Source organism: Mauremys mutica, chromosome 21 (assembly GCF_020497125.1).
Source record: "Mauremys mutica isolate MM-2020 ecotype Southern chromosome 21, ASM2049712v1, whole genome shotgun sequence".
Classification (NCBI taxonomy): Eukaryota; Metazoa; Chordata; order Testudines; family Geoemydidae; genus Mauremys; species Mauremys mutica.
In genome coordinates, this window is record NC_059092.1 from 2,230,915 (window position 1) to 2,246,312 (window position 15,398).

Below are 15,398 nucleotides of genomic sequence, written 5' to 3' on the forward strand. Positions count from 1 at the left end.
AGAAGCAAGGAGTTGGGTCGGATAGTCTGGAATTTGCTATCAATGCCAGGGAATGATACCCCTCTGCTGCATTCTAGCGACAAAGGACAGGGGGATGATCTCTCTTGCGCTGTGTGGCTTGCAGTCCGCTTACCGATGGCGAGCTGTGGCAGGGTGCATCCCAGGCGCTCTGCAATGGCTTGCAGCTCCTTCAGCTTTGCTTGCTGTCTCCTTCCCTCTTCGCTCAGGATCTTGTCTTTTAGCCACTGGTATCCCTTTGAAAAGAGGCACATTGATGGAGGGGGAAAGAGTCCTTAGCATCTGCCTCCTCCCCAGCCTGCTTCTAGAGAGGGTGCGTAACTGGCTGGGGACGCAGACTGACGGCAGCACTCGCTTGGGACGCAGGCCAGCTCCCACTGAAAGCAATGCAAAGGTGCTTCTGGCGTCAAGGGAGTTGGCCCAGAAGCCAGTGCAGGGGGTTCTTCCACTTGAACTTAGTGTCACAGACACGTTTGGAGCTGGCGACGCGGAGGGAACAATCCAAATGGAAATGGGGTTTATTCTGTGTGTGTTCTATCGCTCCGGCATACGGCCAAGGGACTTCCCATAAATCTCTGAGGCTATAATACAAAGATATCAAGGATTCTGAACAGCCCCCCAAACCCGTGGCTTATGCACAAGGAACATGAAGCAAAGTGAAGCTCTAGCACAGAGATCTCGGTAACGGGGTGACCCTCACACAGGAATGCTTAGCACAAGAACCAGAATGTGTGAGGTCTCCCAGTTGTGACACTGCAGCAAAATTAAACACACCTTTGGAGCAGGCGGCTAATTAAAGGTAGATCCCCTCTGACACTATATTACTTAATGCAGGTGCAGAATTAATTGAAATAGGAAACAAAAAATATACAAGGGGGGAAATGTGTTTTGCCTACAGTGGGGTAATGCAGCTCCCCAGAATCAACACTCTCAGCTGCCCTCCTATGATCCTGAAACCAAACTAGCCTCAAGCAAGGAGTCTATGTCCTGGGAGGCAAGAGGAAAAAAAACCCCATACTGGCTGCAAGATAAAACCTCAGCCGCAAGCGGTGATAAAGAGACACCGTTCCACCCACCCAGTATCTCTCGCACTTCAGCCCCAACCCACAAACCATGCTGCAGCCTCTTCCTCACCTTCAGTGATGCTCTAGAGTAAGGGGGGATTCCGCCATCATATTTTCCAGAAACAATTCCACAGGCCAGCGGGGACCAGGTCATGGCGCCAACCCCTGAGAAGAGAGAGAATATTTACTAATGGCACTGCAGGTTCCTGCTGACAGCCGGCGGGACAGAGAGGAATCAATTGCACACACTGCTATCTGCCAGTTTTGTTCCTATTTTTGGCATCTCTTGGTAGAGAACTAGACGTTTTCCTTTGTGCCATGTTGGTCTGGGGGCAGCTGCCAGCTGTGAGCCCTGCTCCAAAATCCTGCCCCTAAAAGTGAGCAAGCTCAGAACACATGGCAGAGAAAAACAGGGGTTCGGCTATCAGTGCTGTTGGAAGCAGGACGCAGTGTGGGAGGGGGCCCCTGCTAGAGATGAAATACTTAGACAAGGGGGAGATATTCGTTTTCAAAAAGAGGCTGGGGAAATGTTTTACAATCTAACGCTAGGCAGGATTTCTGGGCTAATGGCACAAGTGGTTATTTAAGGTACGGAAGAAGAGCTGTTGACTATTTGTGCACTATTGAACATGGGGAATAGCTCTGAGAGCGTTTTACTGTGTGCTTGGCCCTGCCAGGGGTTGAACACGTGGGCCTTGAGCCAGCAGAACACTCCAGCCTGTGATTAACTTTAAATCTGGAGCCATTTTCCAAAAAAATCGACTAAACTGGTCGTCACTGCTCGGGTGACTGATGTTTATTTGTTACGCGGTTTTTCTAGATGTTTATCAATCGTGTCCATTCCTTTGAAGTGTTGTGGGAAATTATGGGGGGCACCAGACAGTAGTCACTGAGATTCAAAAAAACCCGAGTTATATAATTCTTAATACACAAACTGCCGACAGTGCACGCCAAAATGTACCGAGGAACGGTCCTTCAATCCACCTAACGGGCGGCACTGTCCCCAGCTGTACATTCTGATTGTTATTGATGGAAATCACGGCTTGGGTGTGTGCGATGAAATCAACATTTACTGACAAAAATCGAATCCTTCCCGGCCTATCAATATTATATGTCATTAAAGCCCCTCCCTGCTAAGACAACACAGATGTTTCCATGGATACAGTAACTACGGTCTCCTTTGTTTGGTTTATTTAGTGAAGCAGTTTGAACAGGAGAGACATTTGTCTGTACCCAGGAAGCCCATCTTTGTGTAAAGGGCTAGACAGACCAAACCTCTTCTACTTTACAAATGGGCCGTATGCCAGCGAAGCACAGCACAGGCTTGGCCAAGGCAGCTTGGAAGCCTTCAAGTAAAGTGAAGAGTGAAACTCGAGAGAAGAGTTGTCAAGTCTGTAAATGACTCAGCTTTGACTTCTAAGAGGAAGATGCCTCCTCTCTCCTGTTCTCTCTGGCTGTTTTATACTCTTCAGAGGTAACGTGTGTGTGTGTGTGTGTCTCTCTCTCTGTGTCTCATGCACACACACACACACGGTTTGTCCAGGTGCATCAAGAGTTTGCACTCTGGGTCTCAGCACTTAGAATTTCTTTCCTAATTCCAAGCTGCTTTTGCTGATTCCGATATAAACACATAATCCTGTAAAAGGATTTCAGCCAGAGCAGAGACACTGAGCGACTTGGCATGGCCCACATAATGCCAGGTTAGGGTGTGCAACAGCCACTCCAGGGCACTCAGAAGTTAAACAATTACCAAAGCCAGCGGCTCCGACTTGGCCTGATGATCACGCACTGGGCTAGCAGTGTGGAGGAGACCCCAGCTAAAGGGCCATGACACCAACTCAGCAGCAGCTCGGCCTGGCCAGAGCTTTGATATTCAGATGGGGCTAGATCCCGCAGCGTGATCCCCCTTTGCTGTGGCAGAGGCTGGGACCAGCACGGCTTTGGGGCGACAAACAGGTCTGACATGGCTGCTGAGATTTATTTTCACTAATATTGTGACCATTTCCCCCATATATTAGCACATTTATTCAGTTTTTTTAAAACTATTTTTGTACATTTTAAACAGCAACCCCCCAGCGCCCCATGAATACGGGGCCTCGTGCTGACGTGGCACGGTGTACATGCCGAAGGGACATGGTCAGCTCTGCGGACTCAGAAGAATGCTCCCCGGAGCCGAGTGCTGGGCCAGTACCCCCATTCTGCTGTCAGGGAAACAGCAGCAGGGCCCCCGACGCAGCACTACAGCCGGGCAGGGTTTTTTTAATTTGCCCAAAAGAGGCAGTTTTGAGGCAACCAGAAGCATTTGCGAAGTTGGGGTGAATGCAGCAAATTGTTCTGACTTTTTTCCAGAATTTTTGTCCTCCCTTTTTATCTGGTCAAAACTGATTGTTTCAACATTTCCAACACAAACTGTTTCAGCATTTTGTTTAGAAAAAAGCATTTGTTTGACCCCAATGAAGTCTTTTCAGTTTTTCATTTTGACAAGAAAAAAAAAATTATTAAAAAAAACAATCAGGGTTTAGCTTTGAATTTTTTCTGAATGTTTTTGGTTCAGCCACCAAACTAAAAAAAAAAAAAAAAATCACCTATTTGTTCATCTCTAATTCTTGCCTCTCTACAGACCCTAGGAGGAAGTGAACATGAACCAGAGAAGGACTTACTAATCTTCAGAGACACCCGTGTGTTTGAGCAGGGGAGTAAGTGTGGTGGAAAACATGAAGGCCCAACCCTTGTGAAGTTCGGTCCCAGGCCTGGATTGGAGCCGTGTGGCTTCGGCCTCTCTCTAGATTGCAATTTTTACACTTGGCCCATGTGCACAATGCCATTCCAAGCAGCTGAGCTGAATATCCACAGACCCTTTATCACAGGACCGAGGCTCTCGACTCCTGCTCCCTTCCCTGGGAGTGCCCAGCTGTGCCCCCAGCCAGCCTCGGAGAACGCGTACGGCTCGGGGAGTGGGGGGAGGGATTTGTACCGATCTTGTGAAAGAGCTCAGGGAGTTGCACCTCCACCTTCTCCCTCTGGAACATGTGGTACTCGGCTTGCTCACAAATCGGCGGGATTAGGTTAAACTGCCGTGCCACTGAGTAAGCTTCCTGCAAGCACAAAGATAAATGCAAATCAGCATCATCCCCCCGCTTCCTATCGGGCAGGGTTGCCCCATGCTCTCCTCCCGGAGCAGGGTGAGGCCTTCAGGTCGTCCCCACGGCCCTGGGGCTGGGACTTCCGGAGACCCCGCCTGGCTGGTGAAAGGGAGTAACCCAGGGACGTGGAGAGAGTGGCCATTGCAGAAACAGAACTAATTTGTTCCTGCGGCTGACAGGGACCCTGCTTGCCGAACAAGCAGGGACTGGAGGGCCCAGTCCTATGGGAGATTCACTCACTGGCAGGTCCCAATGGGGCCTTTGCCTTTAAAGGGCACGAGCCAGGCTCTGGGAGTCTCTGACTCCAAATGTGGTGCCCACGCTGAGCCTGAGAGGCCTGTGTGTGTGGAGCGTTCCGGCGCTCTGCTGCGGGGCATGCACGGACACGTGAACGACATGTGCTTTCATGCCAGCGTAGCCATCAAAATTCAGCTGGAAGGGCTCAGAAAGGCCCAGCTTTGCCCCGAGATGCTGCCTTGGAGACAGAACTTTGTGTCAGCCCCCAGGGCTGCAACTGTATGTTACCAGAGAGACGGTCACATTGAGAGGAAAAGGCGACTGGCTGGAGAATCGCAAGCCAAAGGATTTAGCTAGAAATCATGTTAATTCATCCAACAGTTGGAGCAGATTGAGCCAGCAGACCACGCGGAGCAGGGACGTGCCAGAGGGGGACATCTCTCACTGAAGCGGCTCAAGCCGTGAGGAGAGAAAGGGCTGGGGCGGGGGGGAGAAGAGAAAAGCTGGGGACTCCTGTGACAGCAACGACAGGGATACCCTGCTCAGGTGTCCTCCTTGCTGACCCCAACCTCTGCACCCACAGAAGCCGTTACCGTGGTGCCTCTGAGTTTACCTCCTTTCCCGGCCAGGGAACCCTTTCCCCCCACGGCATGAGCCTGACACACTCTGATGAGTCGTCCGATCAGATCTAAAAATAATTGCAGCTAAAATACATCTGCAAGCAGTCGGCTCCTGACAGCTCCTGTCTAATTAAATCACCATCAACGCAGCACTTCCCCCCAAAACACCGCAGAGAGGCACTTTGCACTGGCGACTGCAGTCTGCTCGGCCTCTGCTCAGCATCAGCAGTGCACAGATCATTTATTTATGGCGTGTCTTCTAGCGCTTGCATTTCAGCAATGGGAATGCACGGGCATGCGTGCGCCCACACGCAGGCCACATACACACACACAGACACACACAGTACCATGATCTCCATGGAGCTCCAGCGCGACGTTCCCCAGTACATGGCCATTCCTTGGTTGATAACATGGGTCATTGCTCTCACCGTCTCTGTTAAAAAGGAAGGGAAGGCAAGGAGGGAGACATGTCAGCCTGGCACGCAGGGCTGGGGCTATTCAGTAAATAAAGGCTATGACACCAAAAGGAAAGGGGGGCTTTGACTGCACAGACATCTTGCAAGCAGTGTACTTCCAGACTTCAAACTTGGAGACAGGAGTTTTACAAGGAAATTAAAAACCAAAAACGAACAAACAAAAACCAAAAAGCCAACCCACAAGAGAGATTGCTCGTGAAATCATTTCCCCAGATTTATTACTTGTCCAAATCTGTAAAGAATAATCAAATGCAAAAATAAACAAACAAACCAACAACCGCCAGAGATTGGGTTGGAAAGTGACCTTTTTTATGGCTGCTTGTGCTAAAATGAGGGTGAGAAGAAACACAGGAATGTAAATTATGATGCCATAAGAATTGAGTTTTGTTTAGTTAGTTGCTTTTTGGAGAATAATAGGATTAGCCTAGAGGAAAATAACCATTTGCAATGGACCAGCGAAACGTAATGAGGTCACAATCAAACAGGTGAAATGCAGTACACAGAGTGGTGGAAAACAGTGTCCAACTTCACGGATGTTCACACTCTCCTGGGAGATGGGGATGGACAGGAGCCACAGGATATATCGCACCCCATGTGTGGGGAAAAAACCCAACATCTTCAAGGTCCTACAAAAAACAGACTGGAAGACTGGGTTTTCCATCTAAACAGAGGAAAACCAGATCAAGTCCACCAGGATGGAAGAGCTGTCACAGGAGGGGAGACATTAAAAAAACCATAACAAAAACAGCAGGAACGTTTCTGGGAGACCAATTTATTTGTGGAGCAGGGCTAGACTCCTTGTGTGTGCGGGACGTGGGGGTGGGGATAGTTTGGAAGAGGGATCTGGAAACAGCCCAAGGTTTGTGCAGTTCCCAGCACCTTCCAATTTTGCTTCTGGGCATCACTGCTCTGCTGCACTGAGAGTTATGAACCCAACTCCCAGGTCCGTTCAGAATTCCCTATGCAGTGACAGACGAGCTCAAAAGCTACCCCCGAGCATCTGGAATCAGCAGATTTCAGAGACTGAGAAATACAGGACAAGCTGGGACTGCTGGATGTTAAGGATGGTTAAAAAACCCTCATCTCCAGCTTTGCCCTTATAGTTTAGCTGCTGTGAACTTCTGAGATTACTACTAAGAAAAATTCATCATTAGAAAACATCCATTAGCTATGAAAAACCTAGAGAGCAAATTCTGTCTTTATAAAGACTTATGCAAAGCAAATATTGCAGCTGATTGTAGGAACCCATTAAGTTAGTTTGGCCTCATGGTTAATATTGCATCTAAAAACAGCTAAGGTTCAGATTTTTCTTTTTTGAGGGTTGTCACTGTGATGTTTGGTCGGCCGTCCCTGTCTTTTCCAAAGGTGCTGAACATATATAGTGGATCCAGCAGGGGATGTCTAGAAAAGGCAGCTATAAGAATACATTGCTTGCAAGGTGGGTTGCAAACGTTGCGGTATAAAGGAAATATTGCAAACAAGTGTTTCTAAAAACCAATCTATTGACGGCCTGAAAAAATAAACCCAATAGAATATCGAATTCAATGTGATTATACACATGCACACACACTCACTCAGACAAAAGACAAGTGTGTATGTATCCCAGTCTTCTGTCTGTTTCAAGGTGGGAAGCAGACAATGCTATGTGTTTGTCTATGTGCAATGCTGAACATGCTGGAACGTACAAAAAAAAAAAAAGACCAAGAATCCAAATGTTTTAAACAGCTACTGATTTTGGGTGCTTTGAGGCAGTTAGGGCCTGATTTTTCAGAGGCACAGAGTGCCGGCAGCTGCCCATATTCAGCTCCTGGGATAATCAGCACTGGTATCTCCAGCTGGGATAACCAAAAACTCAACTGGCAGTTTCTGCACTGGTGCGAAGATGCTTTGTCCTTTATTAGACTTGGAGTCGCACTGTTCAGCACAGGTTCAACCACCCCGTTGCTAACACTGACCCTCAGCATCGGGTAGTGTAAAAAAAGGGTTGAGAAAGCAGCAGAGAGTTGGAATGTGCAGTTCTCTGGCCTGGTCTCCACAACCCCCATGGGCTGCAGCCTGCAGATTGCAAACTTCTCCTTGGACAACAAGACACAATCCTTCCAAAGACGCTAATTACGTTTGCAAAGTCACAAAGGGGGCACAGCTCCATTAGGTGGCGGCTTCATTAAGCTATGTTAGTAGCTGCCGCCCAAGAGTGCTCAGCAGCGAGTTCTCTGTTCCTTTTAACACCCAACTAGCCCTTATGTAGAGTCAGCCCTGTGCTGGTTTAAATGTTTCTCTCGTTTCCTCACAGCTGCTTTAGGAAGCGCCGCTGAATGGTTTTAAAATACTGAAATCAGAGAGAATATTTTTCAGTCTCAGAAAACCTCATTTCTGGGCTGAGACCCTACATGGAAGGTTTCAGCTCTGAGGAAGGGATTGTTAGGAAATTCTGAGCATACAGAAGCAGGACGGTGAGGAAAGTCCAGATGTCAAGAGCTCTATAGCTTGGACTTTCATGAAGGGAGACTCGGATTAGCAACCAGAAGCAAACAATTCCTGGAAAGGCCATGTAAACGCCTTGATCTGTCAGGAGTGTGCTAGGCATCGGGTCAGCCTTCTAGCGGTCTGGGGCAAACCCTGCTCCTGCCACCCAGTCCACGTAGCCGGAGTCTCCACCAGGGCACAGGCAGAGGAATCCTCCTATGCCAAGACACAGAGGATGAAAACTTGACCTTATTGAAGAAGTCAAGGGGAGTTTTGCCATTAACTTTGATGGGGCCAGGATTTCACCCAGTCTCTGCAGCTGCCACAAGCCGCGAGTATTTAAAGAAAATACTTTATGTACACACACATACACACACACACGATGCAGAGTAACAAACACAAACCACCCCAAACTTCTTTAACCCTTGTTCTCCTTTCTCCACCACCTTCCCCTTGGTCTCCTGTCTGAATGTAGGCAAACAGAAGATGAGGTCTCTGCCCCAGTCTAAGCCGCTATGCTATTCATGGTACTGCATTAGCAAAAACTGCCATCCTCCTAATTTTGTTTCTCTTAGCTTACATTAAACCCAGGAAAGAGGTGCCAGAGAGTTTGAGACTCAATCTGCCAGTTAACATGGGAATTTATTGCTCAACTTCTAGGTGTCAGTCAAACTGCTGCCGCCCCGTTCTGTCGCTGCCTTTTCTTTTCTTTTTTAGAAACACTGTCGGGAGCCCCTGTTCAGGCTCTCCAGCCAAGTCTGAACCATGCAGGCTGAGTTTGAAGCCAAGGCATAAACTCATGCCAAGGAAAGAAGCAAAAAGAAAAAGTCACACCAGGCTTCACACGTCCATCACATGCACTGACAGAGTGTGACAGTTCAGCTAAGCGCTGGGCTTGTGCAAACGAAAGTTTTCCATAGAAATAAAATCTTGCACAAGAACACAACCATGACAAGGAGGAAGACCAGCCCATCATAAGCAGAGAGAGCAACGACTGTCAGAGCTGGGCAAAATGGGCATTTCTTATGTCACTGGAATAGGCTCAGCAGGTTGCATACAGCTGGTGTCATATTTGGTCATTAGCTGTATTCCACTTGCCCCTTTAATTTAAAAAAATCCAGCTGGCATGGAGACTGGAGCCTTATTTTCCCAAGTTCCAGACACTAATGCTTGAATAACCATATTAAAAATGTACCGCAAGTAAACTGCAATAGGCGTTCAGTTCAATAACGAACAGGAGTAAGACGACAGAATGTACCTACTGTACATATTCATAGCTGGGGCTGTAAAAAGTTAGACTGGCTAGACATATAACCAGCCAACTATTAGCCTTTTGGTCCCAACCTAGTGCTGGTAAAGGGATGCACCCCAGTGGTAGTAGCTCCCTGTGGGAATCTGACTCTGAACAGGGCTGAAAACTCTGCCCCGTTATTTGAATGGAGTCAAAATTTGCCACCACAGGGAGCGCAGTTACACAGAATTTTGCCCAACCCTAGTACATACTCATTTAAAAAGAAAAAAAAAATATCCAACCACATTCCTTATGCAAGACCAGGCACATTAAAAGGGGTGAAGAAATCAGCATAACATATTTCAGTAACTGACTAGACTAACAACTTTGGTAGCCAATTCGTTCAACTTACCAGACAACTGTATTTTCTGATGCTAATGTAAACTTTAAAGCCCATGGTGTGGGTTGAGTGCTGATAAGTGGACAGTCTTGTGGACTTTAAAACTTCTGGGTGAGGAACACCACAACCTGCTTGTTCTCCCCTTGACTCCTGATTTGTTCCCCCTGATCCCTGAACTGCTCCCCTCCAAGATCACAAGCATGTTAGGTACAGGTACCATGTTATTGTAATGAACCAACAAATCAGGCTTTAATGCAGAATTTCAAACTGAGGGGACCTCCTGTCATACAGACAAGCATAGCAGAAAATGGCACGTCATGCACTGAACAAAGGAAAGGAACAAAAGAATGAAGTGACATGAATCGAGGGAAGAGAAGAACTAATCACTATGTTGCTTTTTTCTTTTTTACTTGCAAGATGTTCTCAAAGGCAAGTGGGGTTTTTTGTTTGTTTTCCTTTGTGCATTTTATGGAGAAGTTTGACACGGGGGAAAGGAAGTCGTGTAAATAAAAATACAGAGTCTGTCCCATAAAATGCTGTTTGGACACAGAAGTCAATATTCAGACTGCGGGTACGAAGTACCTTCTATGATGAATGTTCTTGACTTGGAAGAACTAAATGGGTCCCCTGGTGATAAAAGAAAGATTTAAAGAGACCAGAGTTTACAACTGCTGGCATATTACAATGAACGGCATGACAAAAGGGTCTGGGTCTGGAGGAAGAATAACCCCCTATCAAAGCACCATTAACAAAGTCTGTTCCAGAAGCAGAGCGCATCCTGAGAAGGCCCCTTCACATGGGGATGGAGTGGGATTGAGGCTGCAAAAGATTTTTGGTTGGTTTGTTTACATATGCTGAACATATTAACACATGAAACAATTGCTACATAATGGAAAACACACTGCAACTAAAAACCCATCACCAAAATCATGATTAAAACATTCAAAACATCAAAAAATAAAATGCAATGAAAAATTCAGACCTAATTTGACTAATAAGATGTTAAACTAACAAGGAATTAATAGTTCCTTCTTAGAATGGGTGAGTATGTAATCCAGAAATGGGACAGGCCATGAAATGAAACAAGTTAGATCTGTTGCAGAGGTACAAACTGCTAGCACAACTTGAGAACATTATGATAATGATTGTAACCCTATTTATGAATTGTATTATCCTAGAACCTAGGAGCGCCAGTCGTGGACTTGGGCTCTGTTGTGCTTGGCAAACACAGAACAAGAAGGGAGATAACGCAGAGAGAAGCATCCAAGAGTCCCAGTTCAGCCTGCAGCACAAACCCCAAAGGGACAAGGACAGCATCTCATTCAGGCCTGGGAAGCCTAAGCATAAGAGTTTCCCCATGACACCGAGCAAGGGGAATGTCCCCTGAGAAGCCCTGTGACTGGTGCCCCTCTATTACACTTTACTGGGGGAGAGAAAGAGGCTATTCTGAAAATGATTTGCTGGTCCACAACCAGCGCTCCTACTCCCCAATGCTATACTCTTTAGAAGTCGCTCCCTACTTCCGGACGCGAATGGCGAGACCGCGGCTAATCCATCAATCTCAGCTGCCTGCTGACCAGCACCCGGAACAGAAACAGGCTCTTAGGGAGAAGCTGGCGGTAGAACCTACCTTCCATGGGTGTGTTGGGATCTGGTCTGTTAGCAAACACGACATCCACGTACTCTAACTGCAGCCGTTCTAAGGAAGCCTTCAGACCTGGTGATGAGCAAACAAGGACCAAAGGCCATCAAGCACATTTCCCCTCTGAGCACCCTGCTTCGTTAGCACTAAAGAGAACCTCCGAGCACTCTGCAAACACAGGCTCGGAAGAGCTGCACTAATGCTCCTGAGATGGTGCCCCGAGGATCACAGCTTTGCTGAGGCTGTCCCAGAGCGTTAAGAGCACCGCAACCCACATGTGCGCTAGAGGGGAGTGCTGTGCTGTGCTGTGCCCCATGCTCCATGGAGAGCCCCAGCCCCAGCCTTCACAAGGGCTGGCCACTCTCTGGATTTCTGCTTGGAGTAATGAACAGAATGAAAACCATCCCGGGGAGAGCTGCAGCACTGGTGACACTAAAACGTATCCACCCGCTGACCATCGGGGGCCAGTTGCCAGGCAATTTGAATGACACTTATAACAACTCTCAGGGAAATATTCAGCTCATTGTTATCAACAATAACCACCAGCACATGCCTCGCCCCCACCCTGCTCCTTCTGCCAAGCCAGGAAGTCATGATGTCAGCTGTTGGCGTCTGCAAGGCACTCTGCAGTGCCATTAACGCCATCTCGGCAGGACAGCGCACCCACCAGGTTCCTGGGCAGGTGTGTGACAGGCTCTGGGACACGGCAAAGCAGCCGCTGAAGCATCCCAAGGGATGGGCTCAGCTGGAGCCCTGCCAAAGAGCGTTTGTTCCTTCTCCTGAATGGGAACGCCGCAGGCCCCAGTTCCCTCAGACTCTCCCACCTTCATATACAGCAGCAGCAGATAGGCCCCGATCCAGAAAAGCACATGGTTAAGCATGTGAGTAGTTCCATTCAGTTAAATGGGGATACTCATGTGCTTAAAGTTACGCACATGCTCAAGTGCCTTGAAGGGTCAGGATCACATACAGCGTCAAAGCAGATGTGCTCTCTCTCACCTTCTATGATGTGTTTTCTGGAGAGTCCCCTCTCAGTCTCTGCTCTGAAAAACAACAGGCCCGGGTTAGCAGGGTACAGTACAACCAGGACAGTTACGGTGGTGGGTGAAATTAGCCAGTATTACTTACTTTCCTCCCCAGAAGATTTTGGTTGTTATGACCAGGCTAGAGCGCCTGCGAAGAGAAACAGAAAGTCGCTGCATAAAATGTACCAAGCCAAGTTACACATGTTCCCTTCCACCCTCTGTGCTCTTCTGGGTGCCCATCCCAACACTTACTACCCCAAGGTGAGGCTTGCCCGCAGCTTCCAGTTACGCAAATACCCACGGCACTTCCCAACTCACTGCTCTGTGATATGCAAGCGATTTAGCACCAAGCACTGCTGGGGCACAGCCAGAATAATTCTATTGATTTCACAGTGGCATTACTGCTGATTTACCCCAGTGTAAGTAAGGTTAGAGTCAGGCCCTTAGTGAACTGCTCGGCTGTTTGATCAGAAGCCTTCACTAGAACAGATCAGAGGTGTTATCTCTAGGACCCACCTCCCCTTGGATGATTCTGGGGTTAAGTCTTTGGGTGAGATTGTCAAGAGTGTGATCGCTGCGTAGGAGCACAAATCCCTCGGAAAAATCACTGAGGCACTTGGGAAAGTCCGAGCTTTGGATCTGGCCCTGTAGCCCAAAGTCACTTTGCTCCAGGGCCATCCAGCAGGCTATAGCATGGCGACTGCTAGGAGAAACTGCTACCAGCTCCAACTACTGTGAACTTACTGAAACAGCTGCTATGGGCCCGGCGCCTACTCCACACTTAAGAGAGCTGTTTGATTTAAGAGTCCAAACATTTTTGTTCAGGCACGCAAATAATGCCTTTTTAGCAGTGTCCATGACCGCTAAAACCAGACTATATACACAACACTCATTACGCTACGGTTGTGAAACACTGACAAATATCCAGAACCAAAGCTGCCAACACTGGAAGTGAGGCGTCTGTGCCACATCCTAGGCATGACGAGGCTGGACAGACAAAGAAATGATGACATCTGTAGATGACTGAAAGTGCAGTGTGTGACTGCAACCATCGAAAGGCTCCAGCCACAATGGGTTGGCCATGTTGCTAATATGACTGCCTGAGACTGTTCTTTATGGCAGAGTGCATGGTGAGAGAGGCCAGGAATGGTCCCGGAGAAAGTGGTGTAACAGGGTTACAAAACTATGCAGGCAACACCCCAACAGGCTCAAATGGCATCTCAAAGCAGATGTGGACCAATTTGCTCAGGACCTGGGTGCTGGAAAAAGAAAAGGATGATGTGCCAAAGTTCGCCTCCTAGCGCTGACAGGCGAGCTCCTCATGGGATTTGCTAATAAGTCAATTACCTTTAATTACTGGGAGCTGCACTCACATGGTAATTAATGCAAAGAAACAATCTCGGTGGAACAAAATGGCAAATATAAATAATTGAGTGAGAAAAATGTACCCAATAACCACTGACTGGGATGATAATTGTGGCATTCTGGAGGGAAGGATTTACAGACCTTCTGACAATCCTACTATGATTAATGATTCATGCCCAACTGCAGCGAGCTGGTATTTGAAATTGCTCTTCCTTGTGGCTTTTACAATTTGAGATCATTTCAAACACTTCCCTAAAGAAACGCCACTCTGCTCTGACCCAGCCAGGACAGGGGAGAGGTGCCAGGCTGTGATGGACTGACGACCCCTGGCCATCTCCATTAGGAAAAGATTAAGAGGGAAACAAAGATTAAGAGACCTTTGTCTTGCTTGAATCTGGCATGCACCTTGGGCCCCAGAGCTACCAGAAGACTCAACGTCAGCCATAAAGAACGGCCAATACAACAACCTAGAAGGCAGAAACTCTCTTCATTCACAGGAACAAGCTCAGGAAATGCAGCAGCAGCAAAAGATTCCCCTACCCTGCAGCAATCCCTGCGAAGGGACCAGAGAGGGGATTTCAGACTTCGTGTCCCAAGCGTAGTGCTCACCAATGCACCTCTCCCTGCAAATCCCAGTACAGTTATTTCACTCTTCACCTGGCTACCTACCGTTAATTTCCTTCCTTCTGTATCAAACACAGCGGTTATCAAGGAAACTGCCCAAGGCATAAAAACGAAGCACTGTGGCTCTAACGTGGCACTTGGCCTAAGGAAGAATAAAATTACCTCCAACCCTTCTTCTTAATAATATTTCCCAACACAACTTCAGCCCTGCAATGAGAGAGAAACACAAATGACGACTTCATCAGACTGGTATAGAAATTAGGTCCAAACCATTTCAATCATGAAAATCGGCTCTTGATGGAGGGATCCCATGTATTTCAAATCCCTGGTGTTAAAATGTTATTACGGAACTCAGGAGAACAAGACAATGAGGCTAAAGAGGCTACCCCAGGCCCCACCCACTCCAGTGGCTATTACTGGGCTCTCTGAACAAGGAGGAATCCTGCATGTTGTTTACACTGCAGTACAGGATCAAGTGATAGCTGGAATTTTCTTGGCATTTGTCAGGGTCAAAGATAAAAATATCCTGGCCACAGGCAATGTAATTTTCTCCTGCCTTTGCACTGCCCTGCAGCGTATGAAGAACTGCTCTCTGTAATTGCTGGATATACATCTTAGCAACAGAGATGGGACAAGAACGCAATGTGCATTACATTTATTAATACCCCCATCTGCCAGAGCCGTGTCCCCTGTGACGCTCACGCGGGCCCTCGCGTCCCTTCACTAACTGATCCCAACCCTACCTCCCACAGGACTCATGGCAGGCACAGACCGTGAAGGCTGAGTATTATGTCACCCATCTCCTCAGCCTCTTTTGTACTGACAAGCGGAGTCCCTCAGTGGCGAAGAGAGGGCGTGGCTGGACAAAACGTGGCAGGCGTTACCGGAGCTCACTGGCCCACTAGCCGTACTGTGGCTCATTGCTGATAATTGCAGGACTTGGCTATTCAGACCTGTCTGACACAAACGACTCCCTACAAATAAGATCCATTCTGGCCTCTCTTCTTTAGAGTGAGAAAACAGGTCAGAGATATTCAGGTTGTTTGCTGGGGGATCTCCGGCTGGGATGTGCTGGAGTGGAACCAAA

The 15,398-nt window shown here is 47.8% G+C and overlaps 2 protein-coding genes across 7 annotated transcripts in view; one reads left to right on the top strand and one right to left on the bottom strand.

Annotated features, from left to right (window-relative positions):
* Positions 1-10,981, top strand: part of CHD5 (chromodomain helicase DNA binding protein 5) — a 104,981-nt gene extending 94,000 nt beyond the window's left edge. Inside the window, exon 43 of the transcript XR_006574726.1 lies at positions 10,834-10,981. The gene's annotated coding sequence lies outside the window, so the exon portion shown is untranslated. The remainder of the gene's footprint in view (positions 1-10,833) is intronic.
* The window catches only part of KCNAB2 (potassium voltage-gated channel subfamily A regulatory beta subunit 2), a 102,563-nt gene that overhangs the window by 5,699 nt on the left and 81,466 nt on the right, over positions 1-15,398 (bottom strand). For all 6 annotated transcript variants that reach the window (XM_044996243.1, XM_044996244.1, XM_044996245.1 and 3 more), the window contains 8 exons: positions 14,474-14,518; positions 12,426-12,470; positions 12,297-12,340; positions 11,286-11,372; positions 5,430-5,515; positions 4,057-4,177; positions 1,153-1,247; positions 134-254 (listed from right to left, as the gene is read on the bottom strand). In XM_044996243.1, the coding sequence (XP_044852178.1) occupies positions 134-254; positions 1,153-1,247; positions 4,057-4,177; positions 5,430-5,515; positions 11,286-11,372; positions 12,297-12,340; positions 12,426-12,470; positions 14,474-14,518 (644 nt within the window). The remainder of the gene's footprint in view (positions 1-133; positions 255-1,152; positions 1,248-4,056; positions 4,178-5,429; positions 5,516-11,285; positions 11,373-12,296; positions 12,341-12,425; positions 12,471-14,473; positions 14,519-15,398) is intronic.